General features: G+C 42.3%; 2 protein-coding genes across 2 annotated transcripts in view; one reads left to right on the top strand and one right to left on the bottom strand.

The window, feature by feature from the left end:
* The window catches only part of zfyve26 (zinc finger, FYVE domain containing 26), a 40,769-nt gene extending 22,053 nt beyond the window's left edge, over positions 1–18,716 (bottom strand). Inside the window, exons 1-20 of the mRNA XM_012872288.3 lie at positions 18,632–18,716; positions 16,319–16,591; positions 15,768–15,843; positions 15,527–15,613; positions 15,296–15,427; positions 13,641–13,980; positions 7,580–7,704; positions 7,236–7,400; positions 6,993–7,081; positions 6,737–6,888; positions 6,413–6,610; positions 5,668–6,270; positions 5,368–5,529; positions 4,434–4,585; positions 4,019–4,262; positions 3,660–3,923; positions 3,429–3,548; positions 2,463–2,639; positions 2,089–2,322; positions 1,901–2,006 (exon numbers count right to left, since the gene is read on the bottom strand). Of these exons, the coding sequence (XP_012727742.2) occupies positions 1,901–2,006; positions 2,089–2,322; positions 2,463–2,639; positions 3,429–3,548; positions 3,660–3,923; positions 4,019–4,262; positions 4,434–4,585; positions 5,368–5,529; positions 5,668–6,270; positions 6,413–6,610; positions 6,737–6,888; positions 6,993–7,081; positions 7,236–7,400; positions 7,580–7,704; positions 13,641–13,980; positions 15,296–15,427; positions 15,527–15,613; positions 15,768–15,843; positions 16,319–16,509 (3,617 nt within the window). The 5' untranslated portion in view covers positions 16,510–16,591; positions 18,632–18,716. The remainder of the gene's footprint in view (positions 1–1,900; positions 2,007–2,088; positions 2,323–2,462; positions 2,640–3,428; positions 3,549–3,659; positions 3,924–4,018; positions 4,263–4,433; positions 4,586–5,367; positions 5,530–5,667; positions 6,271–6,412; positions 6,611–6,736; positions 6,889–6,992; positions 7,082–7,235; positions 7,401–7,579; positions 7,705–13,640; positions 13,981–15,295; positions 15,428–15,526; positions 15,614–15,767; positions 15,844–16,318; positions 16,592–18,631) is intronic.
* A 562-nt stretch (positions 18,717–19,278) lies between these two features.
* Positions 19,279–22,676, top strand: si:ch211-10a23.2 (GLECT and Gal-bind_lectin domain-containing protein). Its single transcript, XM_021321342.2, is given in 5 exon segments — positions 19,279–19,315; positions 19,318–19,418; positions 19,738–19,823; positions 20,809–20,989; positions 22,138–22,676. Coding segments are annotated over 5 exon segments (534 nt in total). The 5' UTR covers positions 19,279–19,293; the 3' UTR covers positions 22,282–22,676.

Below are 22,676 nucleotides of genomic sequence, written 5' to 3'. Positions count from 1 at the left end.
ACACACCTGAGAGGTCATGGATGGATCCGAGGTTGAAAGCAGGATTAGGTTATAAAACCACATCACACGCTTTGACATTTCACAGAGGAAGGGTCAATCCGTCACGCAAAAATGGAACGGGTACGGCGCAAATGGATACCTTTAAAGTCATGGCCGCCCACCTAACATGATGCTGGGCAAGGAAAGCAATAATCAGACAAGCAGCTAGGAAGGTCTATGCTGACTATGGGGGAGCTGCAAGGACAGCCAGCTCAGGTGAGAGAATCTTTTGACCCAAGAACTATTAGTTGTAAACTCCTCAAATCTGGGCTTTGTAGGCAGGGATGCTTTTCTTTAGCATGCAGAGGGAAGATGGTCAATGATGATGTAAAGATGGATGGGGCTAAATACAGGACAAATCTAAAAGAAAATAGATTTGACTGGAGACTCGGGCGGAGGTCCATGTTGCACCAGCACTATGACCAACATGCTGCAAAACTACAATGGAAGGGTTTAGATCAAAGCATATTCATATTAGAAGGACCCAGTCAAAGTGAATCTATCTAAAGTTATAATCTGTGATGAGGCTTAAAATATCTCTTCAGAAATGCTCACCATGTGATCTGAGTGAACCTGAGTTATTTTGCAGAAGGGAATGTGGGGAAAACAAATCATTTTAAAGATATGTAAAGCGTAACCTGAAATACTTTTAGCTGTACTTGCAGCAAGAAGTGACAGTTCTGAAAAAAAAAATCCTTTACCTTCATCTTCACAATTAAGCAGCGTGTTGATCCATCACATTAAATCCAAACAAACTCACTAAAAGGTCATGGTTGTAATATCTACCTTTGGCACCACCGATGGCCCGTCCCTGTACGCTCTACCTGTGAGAAACTTATTTCTGAGACCAGCAAACATGCAGCATAGCACACAGAATTATTAAAGACTCTTCCCATCCAACTTACGGTGCCTTCCCTCCAAACACCAGCTTTGATGCCCAGGTTGCATTACACAGAGGAGGGACCCTTTTGTTTCAAAAGCAGTGTATGCAGTTCATATATTGCGTGTAAATATTTAATTCCCGTTGCAGCTGTATTTTTACTAAATAACTACTGACTGATCACACGGTGATCCTCGTCTCATCTTTTCTGTGCATGTCAATATATGTGGTTTTAGAGATTGTTTCTGTGCTGCTTCCCTGTGCATTTACATAGCCCCTTGAGGATAAAGGGGAATTATCGAATTGAAAAGTTCATGAGTTGAATGAATACTTTTGCAAAACACTGTACTTGAATTTACATATAAAATCTCCAAAAGCTTGAATGTTAGAACTCTCACTGTTTTACAGTCTGCATTTATCATCCAATATGGACGACTTCCAGACCAAAGAGTTACATTTGACCAGAACAAATGTAACCTAATTGAACGCTTTAGGCAAGGCAAGGCAAATTTATTTATATAGCACAATTCAGTACAAAGACAATGCAAAGTGCTTTACATGATTAAAATATAGCAAAATAAAACAGAATAAAAGCAAGTAGGAATAAAATATAGATAGAAAATAGAACAAAAAAGTGGTGATTCAGTTAACTAGGACAGTTGAAGGCAATTTTAAACAAATGTGTTTTTAATCTTGATTTAAAAGAACTCAGGCTTTCCGCACTTTTACAGTTTTCTGGAAGTTTGTTCCAGATAATTGGAGCATAGGAACTGAATGCTGCTTCTCCGTGTTTAGTTCTGGTTCTAGGTATGCAGAGTAGGCTGGAGTCAGAAGACCTTAGTGGTCTGGATGGTTGATACGCTGATAACAAGTCTGTGATGCTTTACTGACACTTTTTGGGGGTATCCAAGTTGAACTTAAATGCCAGGATAAGCGCTACTGTGAGCAAAATATAGTGGTTTGGGTCCTCTGTGTGTGTACCTGTCAGGAGAGACCTGTCTGTCAAACAGCAGGTGGGAGACAAGTTGAAACGGGGTTTGAAGCAACACCAGGAGTGGATTACCCAGCTTCACTTGACTGCCTTGGTCTAAAACAAGAAGCATAGGCTGGTGTAAAAGAAGAAACAGCAATCGATCCAGCTGGCCGAAGGAGGAGACGAATAATCTTACCTTCTGAAGAGAGGCTACGCACCAACACAGAGGCCAGTGTGTTGACGTAGTCGAAGAAACTGCGCATGTAATCCGGCTTGGCCAGGTCGCTGTCTGGCTCGAAGGGGCAGAGCTGGTCCAGAGAGCGAAGGAGCTGCTTCATGCTGCATCGCACGGGGTGCGCGTCCAGCTCCGACTGCTTCAGACTGGCCTGTTCAACCAGCAGTGTCAAAACGGCGCTGTCCGCACTGCCCTCTATTTAGGACATACCGTCAGGGACAACACAGCTCAATGTAAATCAAGCCTGACATTACACACATCAGACCAAAAGCATAAACAGCAGATGACAAGTTTATTTTTTTTCTCCACTGTATGTTTAGTTGACAGCAACCTACCTAGCTGTATCCCCTCTATAGCAGTACTCAGAATGTGCAGCGGGCCCTCCAGACGTTGAGTCAGACTGATCTGCGCCGCAATGCTCTCCTCAGTCAGTGTGGGGTGGCAACTGAGCAGCACTTCCTGGATGCTGCAACCAAACGGAGCGCAAACCCCTTGGTCTTCCCCGACAGCATCTGGAAACAAAAACAGACGTTTAGAAACAATAAGTTCTGTATATATTTAGAACATTTTTATTAATGGTGCTTTCACACAGATTTCTACCTTGCCATGTTTGTTAGAGTACTGAAAAATACATGTGGTGTGTGGATCAAAAGGTGACAAAAAGCAGCAAATTATGTCATGTCTTCTGAATATGGCTTTTGAAATGTCCCTTCTTGCGCCAGGGCAGCTTATGTTACGTGTGATGTGAGGTCTCCATCAACGTCTCTTTTCTCAATAGCACCCAAATGTTCAATGAATTATTAGCTGAATCAATAAGAAAATAAGTCAGGCATCCATCAGTTGGAGCCAAACCAGACACTCGTGAGCTGAGTGGATCTTTATTGGAGCAGACAAAGAGTCCGCATGGCGTATTATGAGATGAACATTATTATTGGATCATTGTTGCAACATTTGTGTAGTACATATCTTCTGTAGCAGCGGTGCATATGTGCATGGGAGTCTGACTTAAATGTATATAAAACTATGTATGCTACAGTATCTGATGTGAAACTACGTGTTGCTAAAGAGTTATTTATCAGTGGCAGGGTATTTTACTACATATCTACGGAGAACTGCAAGGCAGGTACTCAATAGAATGACCGGAGTAAAAGAATGCCTGGTTATTAGGCATCTATTGTTAGAATACGAGGATTAAATGTAGCAAAGACAATTCCACAGAACGTCTAAAAGCTTCAGAGTAACCAGTTAGACCGCAGTCTTACTGCACCAATGTTTTTAATGTTTTTAATGTTTTTAATCACCTGTTTTGACAGAAGCCTTATGAGTGGCTGAATGATTCAGGATCTTGCTGATCTGCTGTAAGACCATGGGGAATCCACGGATGCCCTCAGGATGAGGCACTTTACGGTCAAATCTTATTCCTTAGGAAGCACAGAAAGATTAAGGATGAAAAACACACAGACTGATTTAAATAATTATATCGCTGCACTACTATATTACATAATCAGCACTCTAAAGTCCAGGCTTCATACCGCGAGCTTCAAAGCTGCTGGTGAGCCTGCGCTCTGCAGTGTCCAGCAGCTGCCGAGACGTCTTCCAGAGCTGACAGTGGCAGCAAGCAAGATCGAACGCAGCCATGGCTGCTGGGCTGAGCTCCTGGAGCAGCGTGTGCAAAAGGCTGGAAGCATCAGAAGAGCAAAGGCTCATCCAGTAACCTTCCTCGAGGGAGGGCAGCGGATGAGCAGGGGTGCTGAGGAGACGGTCTGCGATGTCTGAGATGGAATAGAAAGCAACTCCTGCAGGGAAACAACAACACACAGATTTTACAAATTCAGTCAAGAGCAACACTTGCATTTAAAACATATCGAAAACCGTCCAATGAATGTCTAACCTGCTGCAGCCGCACTACCGATGGCCTGCAGTGTTGACCGGCCACTGCTGCCCAGCCGACTCCTCCCTGCGCCCGGGACAGTTGCCAACCCCAAGCCCTCGGAGGAAGATGACGAAGAAGACATGGACTGACTTTCTATCTTCTGCTCCACTTGCCCCAACTCCACCAGAACCTCTTTGTAGCGCTCCATGAAGGCCAGCTCTCCAAAACAGGCAGCCCCCTCCAGGTCAAAAACCAAACACACCTAGGGAGCATCAAAGAGAAATTCACTTGCCGGAAAGAGAAATGGCCGGACGCCACCATGCAGATGCTTTTATTTTCCTAACTACCCGTTACAGTAGCAGCAGTGACAAACTTTCTAACATCATGAAAAAGTTGAAATACTCAATAAATTGCTTGAGGGATTAATTGAGACCTGATGTGCCTGCATGAAGTTTCCCCGGCGGATGCAGGACATCAGCAGAGATTCTGGAGGAGACAACATGGCAGGAACCAGCCAGCTGTGAGGGCCTCCACATGAGCAAAGCTCCAGCTCCGCACAACCTCCCACTGGCCCTCCAGCACCATCTGGCATTGTAGAGATGACAAACTACAATAAGTCTCTGCTAATTTCACACTCATGGCGTCAAACAAAAGGCCTGTCCTGGCAGTTTTATTATAACATTTAGGCAATTTGCTTCTTTTTTTTTTTTTAAACAAAAAACACAAGCGCCCAAGAAATTGCCTTTTCAAGCACATTTGGCAGCAGTAACTAGTAAAGTGGCTGATAAAGCATTCAAACACCCTAAACTCTTTTACATCTTGTGAAGTTGCAACCATAAACTTCCATGAACTTATTAGGATTTTATCTTTCAGACCAAGCAAATGGAAATTTAAAAAAAATGTTGCTGGGATTTGTTTTGCAGCCTCTAAGCTTTACCTTCAGGGGTTGCCCTGAAGGTAAAGCTCTGACCAGCTTCTGTGTCCCTACTGAAGATGAGCACACCCACAGCATAACACTGCCACTACCGTACTTCACGGTCAGAACATGGTGACGTGTTCAGACATCTTTAACAATGCCTTTATCCTAGCCACTCTTTCATTAAGTCCAATAGTTGTCCTACCAATAGATTCTCACACTTGAGCTATAGACCTCTGTAGCTCCTCCAGAGTTACCTTTTGCTTTTTGACTGTTGCATTGAACAGTGTGATGTGTTTGGGTGGCATAGACCTTACCGGAACTAATCTGATCTCATTTTTATAATAATTTAGTTTTGGTAACTAAAGGTTTACCTCACCAAATCTTGAGACCTAGTAAGACACGGGTATGCAAAACATTAGATCTTAAAAAGCTATCTACGCTGATGTACCTGATGCACTCGTGCTGACATCTCCATGTTTCTCTATGGAGGTCTGTCTCTCGGCAGAATGCCTCGCTGGCCTCCTCCTCTTCCTCAAACTTGACCTTTTGCTGGATCCCGGAGGAGTAAAAGAAGAACGATATGTTGACATCTGCATGGGACTTTCTGAGCCTGCAAGAATATTAACCATTAATGGTTTCACGATTAGCTAAAAATCAGGTACATTGGTTGGGTGATGAAAATGAGCCACTCTGTGAATTTGTATGGAAAACTACACAGACAACTACGAGCGGAATGGTTCTGGCTCACCGTCTGCAGTGGTCTGATTGCTGGTGATGATCTGCAGCCTCCACTGGGCCTCTGCGGTGCGTTTAGACAACCTCTGGAGGCGGGTTCCAAATGTCTCGGCCGTGACGGAGCAGCCAAGATTGGCCACCGCTTCGGCCTCTCGAGGCAGCGCTCTTCCCGCTTCCTGCCCCTCCTGCTGACCCACCACACACATGCCCTCCAACCCTTCCTTCAGCAGCTTTAAAAACCCCTCCATTGCAGTAAAATCCACCAGAAACCCCCTGCAGCCTTGAAGGAAGTGGCCCAGGTCCAGGTGCCCACCGTGAGCTGTTGCTGAACGCGAGCGAGGTTTCTGGTGGTCCTGGCTTCTGTGCTCAGTCTCATCTGAACTGGATTTCCCCGCCTCCACACTTTCATCTGCTGTCGACAAGCATTCTGACTGTGGATCTAGTCCTGGGTTTGGGTTCGGGTTCGAGTCTTTTTGTACGTCCTGGAGAAAGTCAGAGGTGGACAGAAAGAGGAGGGAGAAGATATTCTCCAGGAGCTCCAGGCGGAACATGGCTGGTACGGCCTCCAGGTACAGCTGACACTCTGACAAGTAGTGCTGAAACATATAGTGGCGACCTGGGAAAGAGGAACAGACTTTCAGCACAATTAAAGATTATTCTAGTCAAAAGCAAACTTCTCAAAGTTAGAAATAGCATAAATAAAAACTGTCAAAAACAAACTAAATGTGTATTCATTACGCAATCCACTAGTTTCCTACCTTCTGAGGAAGCTGAACTTCTCTTTGTGCCCGTGTCCGCTTCCGTGGGTTTGTGAAGCTGCATGGACTCACACTCGGCACAATTTGAGTATTTGTGAAAGTTAACACAGAGCGCATAGATTGCATACTTCATGGCACAGAAGCCCTTGAACAAGTGAATGTTCGTCTGCACGTTGCCACTTTGAATGACTGCGCTTTCTGCAAGAAGGCAAACAAGGAACCAAAGGAACACTTTCATATCCGACACCGTCAAAATCTGCAATTCGTTTGGGTTCAACTCCAGAGGCTCAATATGACCAATTTAGGAAAATGTACAAAGTAAACCTGTTTGAGGTGACTTGGGCAGTTGTTGTAGCAGCTCTAATATCCGGTGTTCTTCATACTCGGCCAAAGGAGTCAACGAGTGCAGAATGTAAAGAGCTGAGTGATTGTCCAGAGTCTGTATCTGTGCTTGCAGGGCCTCCATGGATATCCCTCTGCACACACGGACCCCAAACACAAACGTAGTACCAACCTAGATTTACCTTAAAAATAGCAATTATGTAAAAAAAAAAAAAAAAAAGAAGAAGAAAGTGCTCACGGGTTGTTGTTTTTGCACCACTCCAGAACTCCAAGTTGGGAGGACAGAAGATTACAGAAGTCCTGAAGAACAGTGTCATTGGCTGAACTCTGAAAAACAGAAAACAAAAACACCCGAGAGGGAAAGTTTGCGTGGAAATGTGTTTCAAAGTAAAATAAAATGATAAAAAAAAGTGGCCCCATTTTAAAAAGGTTGTTCACACTGCTACTCCTAGTTCATTTTGTTCAGAGAGCTGGCTTTTACCTGTTGGTGGTGCAGGATGTTTACCAGCGTTTGAGCAGAGCTGAGGCTGCGACAATGATTCCATCCCAGCAGCAGCAGCAGACGAGACAGCGGCCTAAACTCCCGCTGCAGTAAATCCTTCAGCCTACTGAACTCCTCGTGTTTCATCAGGTCAAGCCCAGTAACCTTCAGGACAAAAAGCTCCCTCATTAAAAGACTGCATTGCATCACATGCATCCCATAACCGACTTAACATTACCATCATCACCTCAGATAAATAATAAAACTGACGATAACCCCATTCTTGATTTATTTATCTATGGGCACCGAATTATCAGCAGCTCTTTTTTCAAGGGTTTACTTACCAAAACCTGCTCAAGGAAATGCTTCCCGCTACTAAGGCACTCAAAAAAGATGGCCTTCCAAGCGGCAGGTCGATCATTATGGCAACACAAGCTGAGGGTAAGCTTCTCGGCTTCAGGCAGGTCCACTAAAACAGGGGATAGACCAAAGAAACTAAATTAAAATGAGACTATAATTTTTTTTTTTTTACTTTTGGAGAAATAAAGATCATGATTATATTCTTTTATGTGCTGTCGGGGACACAACTCAACAAAAGCTAAATCTTTCAGTTTAATCAAAGGGATGAAGTTTTCCTCAGATTCCTCATTGGCCACCGTTCTTTTGACCGGCACTAAAATATATCTCAGAGCACTTTCTTTTTCTTAAGAGGGTAAATATGAATAGATAAGTATTGCTGAGTGATAACAACAAGTCCAAATGGAACTAAAGCTTGTCATTTAGTAGATTTTCTAGCTATCTCATATGTCTGCAGCCCATAGAAATGCTGCCTTGTAAATGTGAAAACCACCTTGTTCCACAAATAAACAGGCAGCATTTACACACAAACGATAGTCATATCAATATGCATGTTTTATGAACCCATTCATTCAGGTACAACACAAACAAGTTGATGCTTTCTGTGCAGCAAGACACACCTGGACACGTTAAAGAAGAATAAAAATCACGCTCTTGTTTTCTCTGCTGTCGTCCCAAAATGAAACCCACTGTTAACATTAGTGGTGGCAGACATGAACTTTACATTTTATCACAATTATTTTTTTGCCATTTGTGATAACACTAAAAGTGAATGCAATAAAGTACTTACAACCTTTTTTCAGTGTTTTTTGGGTAACTGTGTGGCTGTGACAGCATGTAACTGCTGTTAAAGACCCACAAACACAATACAAAACGTACCCATTTTAAAGGCATACTATGCAACATTTTTCAGTTAATTAATGTGTTCCATACCGTTTTGGATGATTAAATGAGTCATTTCAGGTCGAACAAAGGTTTTCTCGGCCGCCCTGGGGGTCTGTGGGGGAAATACCGCACTTGCAATTGCAGGAGCTCACGGCCCGCACACACAGAAGTCTCGCTTTACCGCGAGAACTCCATGTGTTTTTGCCCTGCCATTCACTATATGCACGCGCGAAAGCAACAACAAAGAACCGCGTGTTAACGTCAAATAAACATGCAAGCATATCGAGTTTTATTATTATTATTATTATTATTTATTTATTTTATTTATTTTTTTATGTTGGCGAGACGCTACCGCGGCGGCCGCGGCGAGGCGGTGGCGGCGGCTGCGGCTTGGCGAGGCGGTGGCGGTAGCGGCTCGCCAACATAAAAAAATAAAATAAAAATAAAAAAATAATAATAATAAAAATAAAAAAATAAAATAAAATAATAATAATAATAATAATAATAATAATAATAATAATAATAATAAAACTGGCGAGGCGGCCACCACGGCCGCCTTGCCAAGATAGCGCTGCGGGAAACCCTGATGTTCATACCTTCACTGTGTTAGTCATTGTTTGTACTGCCGTTTTTTCCACTTTTCGTTGCGTTCGCCTGTCTGCTAAGCTCAAAACAACCGCGCCTGGCTTGACGGAGAAACCAGAACAGCTGAGCATCTTTACGACAGTGCACTTTTACTTTCGCCCTCTGGGGGGAGCCTCGCTGGAAAATCAACCCCGGTTGCATAGTATACCTTTAAATAGGCATCTTCAGGACACCAATGGCAAAACAAAGTGGGATTCCTAGCACTAAACTGCCCATAGTAGCCACAATTAATATTTTCAATTTACTAATGCTCTCATGAAAGCAACAGTGGAGGAAATAGTGAAAATAGCGGGTTTTCAGGAATTACTAATCTTAGTTTATTGTTCATGGCAAAGAAATAACATTTCACCATCATTAAAAATGATGTGATAAACGTCCATTCGTAGCTAACATCAGGACTAAACTTCAAGTTCAACAACACATGATCCATTAGATTTAGGTCTGGACTTTGACTGAACATGCAGTTCTTGAGCTAGAAAGCTGGCTGCTCACTTTTGGTTGCTGTCCTGCTGGAAGGTGAACCTCTGCCACAGTCAGACGTTTATTGCAGCTTCTAACCAATTTTCATTAATGGTGGGATCTGACCGACCGCTGTGTCCGTGGCGTGAACGGTGGATTGACATATTATCTCTATGCAAGCAGTTTTAATTTAGCCCTTAAAGGAACTGTTAAGTCACTCATCAATCATCCTCCTCTCATAGCTCCAGAACTGGACCGACCAGCCGGCGCTTCAGTGGGTGGGTCCGGTAATCTCTGTCGACCTCTTGCTCTGCTCTGCTGCTCCTGTCTGAGCGCCATAGCAGGGACGCCGGTACCGTTGTTCGGTTTTCACCATTAAACGCAGCACCGTGAGTCACTTGGTGAAATCCCGGTCCGCCATGTTCAGTTGAGCAGACAAGAGGATTGAAGCTCCTCTTATTTGATGATGTCGTGACTTATGGTGAAGCCAGACTTCACCACATGCGAAATGTACAGAGGTGAACACACGCGCGGTGAAGCTGGAAATTTCGTATTCACCGCGGTTGGTCGGAATGCCCCATAAGGCTTACCCTGTATTTTACTCCATCTATCCTCTCATCAACTCTGACCAGGTTCCCGGAAGATCTGAGGTCCAAGTGTTGCCTGTTTTACAGTCGACTTGGAATCTCACTATATGAATGGATTGAATAGAGAACATACTTGAACTTATTTTCTTGTAAAATGCTTTGATGGATTTGTTGTGAATTGGCACTGAACTCTACGGAGGCCTCACAGATATTTACAGAACATTACTGAACAAAAGATCAAGGAACTCACCAGACAGGCTATGGAAAAATGCCAAGAAAAATGAATTTTGAAAGAATCCATTTAGAAAGTGTCACAAGCCATCTAGGGCACATGACAAACATATGGAACAACATCCTATGGTCAGATCGGATCAAAGTTTGACTTTTGGCCTTCATTCAAACTGCATAGTGTGGCAGTGTGCATCCCTCTGAATATGCAATCCCAATGGTGAAGCAGGCATCGTTTTCCTCCCACTTCACTAGCCTGGCCAGCCAGACTGACTTACACCATATATCAGTCTGGTAAGGAGCTGGTAGAGCCCCATTTCAAAAGGTGGGACTAACAGGGTCAGCATCAACCAGTTAGAACCAATCAGATATCTACGGATGTGACACAAAATCCGCCTAGCGACACGCTGTTTTTTTTGTTTTTTTTTCCAAATTTGTAGTCCGTGAAACATGTCATGCCATGGAGCAAATTCCCCAGTGAACAATTTTCTGCTGCTTTTATCTAAAAAAAAAAAAATCTGAGGTTACACGATGTTCTCGCATATCCTTTTTTTTTTAAAAATCTTCCAAGGCACCGAGCAACAAAAATCTCTGTATGCATCTGAACTTTTACGGTAGCATAAAAGCGCTGCTGCATTATGGGTAATTACGCTGCTGCCAGTGATGCATCGCAAAGTCCCGCCTCCCGCGCTGTGATTGGTCCGCTCTGTTTTGGGCCGGAGGGAACGGAGCCTTAGACTGACTTACGCCCCGTGTTCAGTCTGGCTGGCCAGACTTCCACTTCTGCTGGTCTATAAAATAAATTCTCCTTCATCCAAATGGGAACAGATGTTCGGGCTGCTGACATATAAACCAGCTCAGAATGCAAGAACACAATGATTTTGTTCACAGCCACTGGATGTGAGGAAGGCATGAAGTACAACCATGTGGTTAGACTACAGACCAGCAGATCTCCAGAACAATTCAAGCTGACAGGAACTGCGCCTGAACGCCTTAAGATATTCAGCTATGGATTTTAGCGATCATCTCTTATAAACTTGATTTATTCTCATTGTCAGACGCAACGCTATGAAGAGTTTGCATCTTTATAGCACTACTGTATCACAGGCCTGCGTTTAAAATGAGCAACTTTGAGGCAAACAGTGACATGCATCCGATTTTAAAAACAGACCACGGAACAACATAAGAAGAAAGAAGGAACAAAAGACAGCTGTAGCTGCCGGTTTTTGTTTAAATGTAGTAACGCTTTTAGCTGCAAAAGCAGAAGTGTGATTAAAAAGAGGAAAAGGATGAAATCAATATTCCCTCAGTCAGGCCTACACAGCAGTTTGCATTAATCCAATCTGTGTTTTAGTTTTGATTGAAGCTCTATATTATTTTTTTGTTGTTATATGCACAAATAAATGAAACTTTGTCTATATTCTCCCATTCAGTTGGAAATTTCTTTGAATCTGAGAGAGTGCCATTTTTTTTGATCGGGTTGGTTAAATTGAATGAAATGATAAAATAAAATACATTTCTTTTTAAAAATCAATAAATGACATATTCATATATTCAGGCTCACTTCAATTGTTCAACGTTTCTCAGAGTCTGAATCCAGAATGAGTGATTAGTCATTCTGTTCCCCGCCAGCGGCGCAGACATCATAGAATTGGACATATAAAAGAGATGGACAAAATTAGACAGATGTTGCTTATTTTTAAGTGCTAGTGTTCCCTTTACACCCGCGTCGCAGTAAACAAGCAGTGAGAAAACAACTCTCGTGATTACTCCTGCTGTCTGTGAGCAGGAGTAATCACGAGTAAAGTTTGGAAACTTTTGTCTCCTCTTCTTTCCACTTCAAAATTATCCACTACTTTGTTGGTTTATTGCATAAAATCCAAACAAAATCCATTAAAGTTTCTGGGTGGAAAAAGTTCTAGATTTTAGACTTTTGCAAAGCACCGTATCTATCGATAACATCACATTTAAAGGTATACTATGCAACCGGGGTTGATTTTCCAGCGAGGCTCCCCCCAGAGGGTGAAAGTAAAAGTGCACTGTCATAAAGATGCTCAGCTGTTCTGGTTTCTCCGTCAAGCCAGGCGCGGTTGTTTTGAGCTTAGCAGACAGGCGAACGCAACGAAAAGTGGAAAAAACGGCAGTACAAACAATGACTAACACAGTGAAAGTATGAACATCAGGGTTTCCTGCAGCGCTATCTTGGCCGCCGCCGCCAGCTTTATTATTATTATTATTACTATTTTTTTTTTTTTATGTTGGCGAGACGCTACCGCCGCTGCATCGCCAAGCCGCAGCCTCGCCGCCGCCGCGGTAGCATCTCGCCAACATAAAAAAATAAATAAATAAAAAAATAATAATAATAAAACTCGATTTGCTTGCATGTTTATTTGACGTTAACACGCGGTTCTTTGTTGTTGCTTTCGCGCGTGCATATAGTGAATGGCAGGGAAAAAACACACGGAGTTCTCGCCGTAAAGCGAGACTTCTGTGAGTGCGGGCCGAGAGCTCTTGCAATTGCAAGTGCGGTATTTCCCCCACAGACCACCAGGGCGGCCGAGAAAACCTTTGTTCGACCTGAAATGACTCATTTAATCATCCAAAACGGTATGGAGCACATTAATTAACTGAAAAATGTTGCATAGTATGCCTTTAAGGTTTATAAAGGCAGGATTACAGTGTTTGGCTTACTTCAACTATACCGGACGCATTCTACTGGATTTGGTAAGAGGTCAGTTGTCTTACCCCTTCTTATCTAAGAAGTGAATTTAGTTTAAAATGATATTTACAAATAAAGCAAGAATGGGAGTCACCAGAGCAAAAATCATGGGATCTGAGCGAAGTATGGTAATCATAAACATCGGGAGTCATGATCTGGTCAGAATATCCTGCTGAGCTGCAGAAAGTCTAATTTAATCAAGTCAATTCTTTTGGGTTTTTCTTTTTCTACACGACAGGGTCATCTGCTGTTAGTTAGCAGAACATTAGTGGGTATAAGAAAAAAATAAGTTGAAGGCAGTTTGTCTTTTCAAATTTAAGGCTGATTACAGGAATACGCTGGATAATTAATTAATCTATCAATGTGCGGTTGGTAAACCTTTTACGCTTTCAATCCTCAAGCTTTGCCATGAGGCCGGTCAATAATTGTATTATCATTCGGTGTAATTATGCATCACCTTTCAAACAGGACTTCTCGTTTTAATGCTTGTGGACGTTATAAACGGCTACGTTCCTGCAATCCTACCTTGAGTCTCGGGTGCGTTTCTCAGCAGGTGGTCTCTCTGCAGCCTCACAGCGGTGGAGGAGTACACCGTAACGAGAGTGTGACACCGAGGTCGAAGCAAGCAGCTGAGAATCCTCTCCTCCTTCAGAGGACCGCCTCTGGCTGACCACAGCGCTTCGCACAGCGCCTCCAGCTGCGGCGCGCTTCTGCTAGAGCGCCACGGCACGAGAGCCAGCACGGAGTAAACGTCCTTCGCCCACTGCTCCACCTTCTCTGGGCTTGTTTCCGGCTTTCCAAGCTTCCTCATCAAGTGTTGGATGAATACGTGCTGCAGAGTGTGGCCTTCGGGGTTCGACTGATCCTGTAGGAGACAGTAAGGAATGACTAAGTAGTCCTTATTCTACACTTCGTACTGTTAAGCAGGGTGGTGGTCGGGCTTGTTTACCAGCAACTAAACCCAAACACCGTTCAGTCACTGGGGCAACCACAAGCTGCCCTCTGTAGAAGGCAGGTAGGGAAGTCAAAAATGCAGTGCCCTGCCAAAAAAAAAAAAAAAAAAAAGGTTGCCGGTTCAATCCCCTCCTCTGACCGTCTCAGCTGTTGTGTCCTTGAGCAAAACACTTTCCCAGAATGTTCTGCTGGCGGTGGTCAGAGGGCCCAGTGGCGCCGGTGTATGGCAGCCTCGCCTCTGTCAGTCTGCCCCAGGGCAGCTGTGACTGCTAACATGGCTCACCACCGTCAGGGTGTGAATGGGCGCATGAATGTAGTGGGAAGAAGCACTTTGGGGTCATCTGACTAGTTAAAGCACTATACAAGTACAAGCCATTGACTATTTGCAATAGCACTCCGGCTCCTTAAACTTTGCATGTTAGCACCACAAACTTCAGTGCATTTCAATGGAGTGATAAAACAAAACATGGAGTAGGAGTATGAAATGCAGGGTGGTCTGCAGCAGCAGCTGTAGGTTTTTTTCTTAGGGTACGTCTTAACCATCTTTGCCCATCTTGTCCATTCCTCTTTGCAAAACAGCTCAAGCGCAGTCAGATTGGAAGGACAGCATCTATGAAAGTCAATATTGCCGTGTCTCAATTTGGTGTTTTTTTTCTGGACTTTGACTGGGCCATTTCATCAAAGAATTTGCTTTAATCTAAGCCGGTCCATCGTAGCTCTGGCTGTGTGGAGCCTTGTCCTAATGAAAGGCAAACCTCCAGTGCAGTCTCAAGCGTTTTGATGCCCCTTCCAGGACTACTATTTAGTGTACGTGACCCTACAGTTTTTAATTTAGTGGTATCAGATTAAAAAAGGTGCTCAGTGCAAATGTATGCCACATTTTTCAGAGCTTCTTTTGAAAAGAATGGACCCATGTATCCTTTTCCTTTCACTTTACAATCATGAACATGAATCTGTGGTCTATCCCTATACATTGGCAGTTTTTCTGGTTTAACATTAGGTGTGGGTTTAAGTGAAAACTGTAGATAAAAATCTCCTAAAATGTTTCATGTTCCATTTTAGTACCTAAAGCCAAACTCCACTAATCAAAAATGAAAATCTTGCATTCATTTTGTGGTTTAGACGTTAACTATTCACTGTTGATACAAAATCCAGTGGTACAAATTTCCAACAGTTGACTAATCTACTGTCTGGCTGAAAACGAAAACCCTGAAGTTTGACTTTACCTCTAAGAAATATGCTAAGGTGTGGGCAAGTCTTGGTTTCTTCTTCTCCAGCAGGGTCTGAAGACAAGACTCAACAACAGCAAGGGACGTCCTTTGATCAGACTGGGATGCCAAGAAAGCCTGATGCAATTCCTGTCAAAAAAAAATACACAGATTTGTATGTGGTGTTTTAGATCTTTGATTTATTTCTTTTAATTTTGCACAGTTACAGCCAGGATCTAAGAAGAAAACCTGAAGATCAGTCTCCGGTATGCCCTGAGACCCCAGTTCCTCCAGGAGGAGCAGAAACTCCAGCTCGCGTTTGATGTGAGGAGCAACCTGAGAAAGAAAAATACCAAAACGGAGGTGTGGGTATGTTTTAACGTTGATTTTAACCCTAATGATATTAGTTTGTTAAAGGACAAGAAGCATTCTAGATTAAGAACAAAGGCACAAAAAAAGTGTTTTAGTTTATGTAGTTTCCCACATTTACCTGATCTTCAGTCCATTTCTCCAAGACATAAAGCCAAAACCAAGCCAGTTTGTGTGGACTGCCAACAGAAGCCCATCTAAAAAAAAAAAAAACATTTACAGAGTTCAGCAAAAAGGACATCAGGGCTGATTTTCTGACATATACACAGTTGAAACCAGATATTTTATTACACAGCATGATGAGAAACATGACCTTTTTATCCGCTTACATTAAATTTAGACAAAACAATCCCTGTTTCAGGCCAGCTAGGACTAACAAAACTATTTATATTTGCTGTATGAAAGACAAGAGAGAATTCTTTAAAATAATTTTCTATTAGGAGGACCCATTGTTGTCCGTGCTTTGACGTCCTACCAATAACAATCTAAAAATCTCTCACTACTCTGGTATTTATTGAAAAATAAATGATTCTGGTGATCCCGACTGGCCTAAAATAGAAAAACTTTGTTCAGATTTAAGGAAAAGATTATGTCTCTTCACACAGTGTCTGTGAACATCTAGGCCAAACCTTATATGTAGCGTCCCCCCCATCAAGTTATCATGTGACTCACTTTAAACTGTAGGGATTGCAGATAATAGCTTTGATTATCTCTCGCACTTTCTCTGAAAGTCCTCCTGGTGCTTTCGCCAGCTGTGGGACGCAGGCGCTGGCCAGCTGCCACTCTCCGTGCTGCAGGCACTTCTTGAAGTAGTCGAAGAGGTCGTGGAGAGAGGCCTCAGCTTCGCGGCCAAAGGGATACATGGTGACACCGGTTGAGACTGGCCGCCGCTCCGAAATCACAGCTGGGGAGTCACACCAAGGAGCACCCCTGAGCTTTGGTCACCTGGGGCAAAAAAATAAAAAATAAAAAATAAATCAAAGCCGCTTTATTTAATGACTTCATAAATTAGAGTTTAAGAAGAATAGAAAATGGATATTTATAAGTGATAAATGAAATTTAAACAAAAAACAAAAACTAAATAAAGCAATTGAAGTGGTTTCTCAATTAAAAATTTTGATGGCAAAAATCATACTTCACACGATCATACACAAATAGGTCCTAGATAATTCCATAAAACTATGAAAACAGGCGGGGGTTTTAAAGTATGTGTATAAAAGTGCCTTGCAAAAAAAAAAAAAAAAAAAAAAAAAAATAGTCTAGCACAAACCTTTTCACATTCTGACTCATTATAATCACAAAATGTATGTGACAGACCAACACCAGCAGAAATCCTTTGGGCAGTGCCTGTGTTTCACATCTTAAATCATTACAGTTTTTTGCTGTTACCGTAATCATGAGTTTTGCACTTTAAATTGTTAAATGATTCACATTTTATGCATTTTAAGGTTTGTTGTTGTCTGTCTAATTTTGTCCACAACGACATGTGCTGCTGCCTTTCTTGGCCATGTCGCCCACATGAAAGAGGTCCTGAAATCCACGGGTTTCTCCCTGGTTAAATAAAGGTTAAATACAAAGAAAAACACCAAGTAGAGCATTATTGTGCAATGGGAAGAAAAGGATTGATTATGTTGCTGATATTTTTAACAATTGAATATCTGAAAAGTTTTGGTATGCACTTGCATTTTGCACTTGCATTTTGAGTCTTTTTGAGAAAAAGAGATACTGAATAAAACATTTTACATGCAGCTCACTGGAGAGTTGTGCTATTTTTCTGAACCGGCTTGAGGGCACCACATATGGTCCTGGGAGCTAACTGGTGGCCGTGGGCTCCATGTTGGTGACCCCTGATCTATTGCAACTGCACATCTAGAGATCGGATTTTTTTTGCCCAATTATTTTCTATAAAATAGGTCAAGCTCAGTCAGATTGGATGCAAAGTGTCCATTAACAGTAGTTGTCAAGTCTTCCAACAGATTTTGAACAGGATTTATTTTTAGGCTTTGACTGAGCCATTCTGACCTACTAATATGGATTGATTTTAACCAGCTCTTCCTGTCTGTTTGAAGTCTATTGCAGCCTCAAACAGGTTTTCATCCCATCACCTCTGACCTGCTTAACTTCCCCTGCTCAAGAAAACGACTACCATTAACTACCATTAACGAGGTCAGCATCTGACCTTCGCCAAAAGACCGTGAAGTCCTTCCAAAATTGTTGTAGCATGACAAAAATGGGAAAAGTTGAAGCGGTATTAATCCTTCTGCAAAGCACTCAGAAAATGACTTTAAGGAAGCAGTCTGTATATTTAAATTAGGCAAAAATCTAGTTAAGACATCAGTAATTTGTTTTTGTTTGCTACTAGAGACGTACTTTATCTCTACAATCCAACAACTTCTGAGGTTGTTTTTTTTTTTTAAATGCCTTTGCACGCTCTCAAGCAAAATGTAAAATCTTGACTCAAATTTCAAGCGTAACTGAATCTCGCTCATGATCAGATAAAAGTGAAACGAGATGAAAAATTATTTAAGTTGACGACTTTTGACACATTTGTGCACAAGTTCAGATCATGTTATTTCAACTTCCAGCAACATCTTGGTCAGTTTGCCTCGGTATTGGTGTTTAAACGTGACCAATAAAATAAAATAAAAACAACATTCTTATGATCTATTTTTAATCCAAACTCTGCATCCCACAAAAGTGAGAGTTTATCAATACCAGCAGACCTCAACGTGGACATGACAAAAGACACAAAATGCAGTTCGTCTGTTTAAAAAGCGAAGCTTTAGGTTATTAATTACACTTTCAAAGGGTGGTCCTTCTCGCAGTTGCCATTCCTCTTCTTTTTAATTTGACAGCTAACCCACCCCGAGCTTTTCGTGTTGCTGTCTTAACTTAAAACAACTTACGCGACCTTACTTACGTACCTCAGTATCCACATTTAATATATTTGGAAGTTTTACGGGGAACAAAAATTCAACGACTTACTCATTTCTTTGAGGAAACACCGGCTTATTTTGTATACGAAGCACAGTCTTGACTCAAGGTGCTATGCTAGCGGCATAGCGGAGGTCACGTGACAAACATCAGCTGATTCTCCGCCGCTGGTTGGTCAAAGGTTGGCAGGAGGTGGGCGTTACTGCTGCCTTCAAGTGTCTTCGAAAATTACAGCATCCTTAACTCTACTGCTTGGTAACTCGTACTAATAAAACAAATGTTTCGCATCGTCATTCCCTGAAATAATGATTTTTTTAAGACAAAAAAAATTAAATGGCATATAGTTCGGTTATTATAGGTAAAAAATAAGTCAAGAGGTCTCTGGTACTGATTTTTCAGAGCGTAAGTTTAGGTGCCTTTGTTTTATAAACGCTGTTGTTTAGATTTGCGAGCTCGTTAATTGTTTGATCCTTATAACTACCATTAATAGTTCTAAAAATAACATATATTACTGTGCATAAACCGACTTGTGAAAAATAGTAGAACCTACACCGTGTTGTTGGGTTTTTTTTTATGCACAATACCAATTTGCAACTGGTAAACCTGCCACTCACAATATGGAGGACTCGCTGACGTATCGTCTCAGGCGGCTAACGAAGCGTCTACTCCGTGTCTGTCCTCCAGCATCACCACCAAAAGAGGAGCTAGTCTCCATGGCAACAGGTGGGATTTGCCAGCTGGAGGCAGAGCCAGTCGATTCTCGGTTGGTATCGCCGCCCCAGCTTCCACACCGCATCACGCCCTGAGTGGAATGGATGACCAGGACAAGAAAGAAAATGTAAGTACCATCCTTTTATTTCTTGTACTGCGCGGCATGCGCAGCAGTACAACTGAATTATTAGCACAATTCAGAAGATCTAACTGGTCGGTTGAGTCACAAATTGTTTCTAACCTGGATCAAAGAATCTATTGTTCCTGCGGGTGCTACAAAGTGCACCTGATCGCAAATGAAGGCATCATCTGGCCGCAGACTGATGGAGCTGCATTCAGGCCTCTTGCATCTTCTTACTGGAGAAAATGTACTGAGGACTCGTGTGTGGTGGTGCGGGCCTCATCCTGAGTGAATCTTATCAATACATATTTCTATTGTTCCTCAGGGGGAGTACGTCGGAGAGATTAAAGGTGGGATGCGGCCCTCAATGAAGCTGGTTGTCATGGGAATTATTGATAAAAAGCCAAAGAGGTTAGTGCATACACATCTGTGCTTGTTTAACTGGATCCTATTTCATGAAAAAATAAAAATAAACATGAAAACCTGTCAAATCTTCAGTAGCCTATAGGCTGTTGCCCCTGCACACCAAATTTGCCCTGGCATACAGGAAGTCCAACATTTTCAGCGCATGACTGAATGCCAATTACCCAGCTAGTCCCTTTTTTTGGGAAAATGCAACGCCATGGGGTTTCCTAATTAGGGTTAGTCTGTGAGTGTGCGTGGGAGAAATGCAAGTCCCATGAAGTCTTAATCAGCGTGGATATTCAGCGGATAATAACGTCTGTCTGGTTGGTTGCAGGAACTATTTGTGTGAAAATTAAAAAAAAAATACATATAAAAAGGATTACCCTTATTGAACGTAATTGCCACGTACTGAATACAACAAAACCTTACAGTACCTAAGCATCTTCTTATCTTTAACAACTTCATATACTCTGAGATTTATGTGTCAAATGCGTGGTTCTATTGATGAGCAAATATGTTGGCAAAAGCATTAAATGTTACAGTGGCACGTAAAAGCTGTTCTGTTATAAAAGCCGAAAATAAATAAATAAAACCAAACAAATTGCTGTAGGTCAAACAAGTTACTTCATAACATTCGTGATGTATTGATTTATTATGATAGGACAGCAAATGACCTCTTAATTTAGGCTAATGTAAATTCTTAATTTGAAATGTTTTACTATTTTTTGTCAGTGTCGACCTACAGATCTTTCCTTATTGGCCATTATCTCCCTTAACACTGGCGAAAATCAATGATACTCATCAGGATTATTTCAAACATTTCATAAAATACTATCACGGCATTTCTAAAAATGCCCAGCAGGTGTCATTGCTCCATTGTTAACTCTTGGAAAGAGAAATCTATGGTCTCGTTCTTTTACAGTTAAGCTGTGTATCCTCCTGTAACCTCATCGGTGGTGTGTGTGTGTGTGTGTGTGTGTGTCTGACGCAGCATCGAGGTGACCCTGTCCTGCAAGCCTCAGGATGAGGACGCAGAGGGGGACGTGGGTCTGCAACTGAAGGTCAGCTTCTTGGATAAGGCTGTCCAGCGTAACGCCCGCTTGGCTGGGAAGTGGGGCCCTTGTGAAAATACCCTCTCCTTCTTTCCCTTTGCACCTGGAGAAGCCTTCAAGGTATTTATTAAAAGAAAACCAAGGGGGGGCTGTTTTTGTATTGGCCCTAAAAATCTCCTCAGAAAGTGTTTCAAGAAAGAATCATTTCTCTTTGATGATGTCCTCAGAGACTTGGTGGCCGCTTTAATTTTGTACATTCAGCATTTAAACCTGCATTAAATGCAGCTGTGGATGCTGCTGCCATGACAATAAGTCATTGGCATCCTTTCCCCAGTGCTATATAGACAGAGCCTTGTACATCCCTTTACTTTTTTCCCATTACAACCACAAACCTTAAGATATTTGATTGGGATTTTATCTGAGAGACCAGCATAAAGTTAGCAGTAAGCATTCATTTCATCCCTTTTTGGGGGCTACATGGAAAACACCATGCGTGGTAGAAAAGCAATACTTCCACTCTGAGTCTGAACACAACAGCCCCTCTGTAAAAAAATCGGTGATGCTAGTATCATAGTGCGGGGATGATGTTCTTTAGCAGAGACAGGAAAGCTGGTTTAAGTTGACCGGAAGAGGAGCAGGACTAAAAACAGGCCAATCCTTCAAGGAAACCTGTTAGAGGCAGAAAAACAATGCAGACGAAAGGTGTTTCTGAAAAAAAAAAAAAAACATTGATTTGGCAGAGCTTAATATAAATGCACGCCGCACTTTTCAGATTTTCTTTTCGGAAAAACGTTTCGAAAAGCACTCACCCTTTTTCTTCCGCTTCACAATTATGTATTACAGATTCCCTGGTTGTTGGCTGTAAACTGGGAAAAGATTCAAGGTGGATGAAGGCGTTTGCCAGGCTCCGTATCTTTGTGTCAGGTCTTGCTTCTTGCAAGATATGAGCCTCTAAAATTTATAGAATGGTTTTCTTGAGCACACTCTTTGAATTAGTGAAAAAAAACTATGATTTGGTCAAGGGGATTTGATTAAATAGTTCAGTCTGTTGTTATTGTTTTATTCCAATAAGCTGCCACACATATCTAAAAGTGTTCTTTTAGTGTTTAGACCAGTGCCGTGTAGTTTAAAAGCTTTCATTGAAAGGAGGAGCAGGATATTAAGCTTTATTCATTAAATGGACTTTAATTTTTACCCCCTCTGTTAGCCAAATCCTACGTCGTCCCTTCACTAGAATAACAGGTTCTACATGTGCTTTAATTTGGTAGATGGAGATCGTCTGTGAACACCAGCAGTTTCGCATCTTAGTGGACGGCCAGCCCCTGTGCGGCTTCACCCACCGGCTCTCCAAGCTCGCCTCCCTCACCGCCTTAAGAGTCTACGGGGACCTCCAGCTCACCAAGGTTGCCTAACACCAGCCTCTCGCCGGCGGAAAGCTGAACTGAGGGCCCCCCCCTCGGGGACGCCACACCCCCCCCCCACCATTAGATTAAACTTCTTTTCAAATCACCATCATCGGGACGTTTCGGTGTTTTAGTTCGCCAACAAAAGTTGCACCAGCCTCGTAATCCTAAGTGCCTTCGCTGAGGTTACCTGACTGGGGACTTGAAGATGCTGACTGAATGTAGCAGTCGTCGCACGTCTTAAATCCAACGAGGAATGTCGTTTTGTGTTGTCATGAATTGTAACGAGCAAGATCTACGCTTTTGAATGAGAAATCTCCAGGCTTCTGAAGCCACACACAAAAAAAAGTGAGTTAAAAGGAAAAAAAAAAGCTTTGCATTAGTCTTCATCCTTTATAAAAAAA

This window comes from Fundulus heteroclitus, chromosome 19 (assembly GCF_011125445.2).
Source record: "Fundulus heteroclitus isolate FHET01 chromosome 19, MU-UCD_Fhet_4.1, whole genome shotgun sequence".
Classification (NCBI taxonomy): Eukaryota; Metazoa; Chordata; class Actinopteri; order Cyprinodontiformes; family Fundulidae; genus Fundulus; species Fundulus heteroclitus.
The sequence above is the reverse complement of the archived record's forward strand: the minus strand, read 5'-3'. Positions and strand labels throughout refer to the sequence as shown.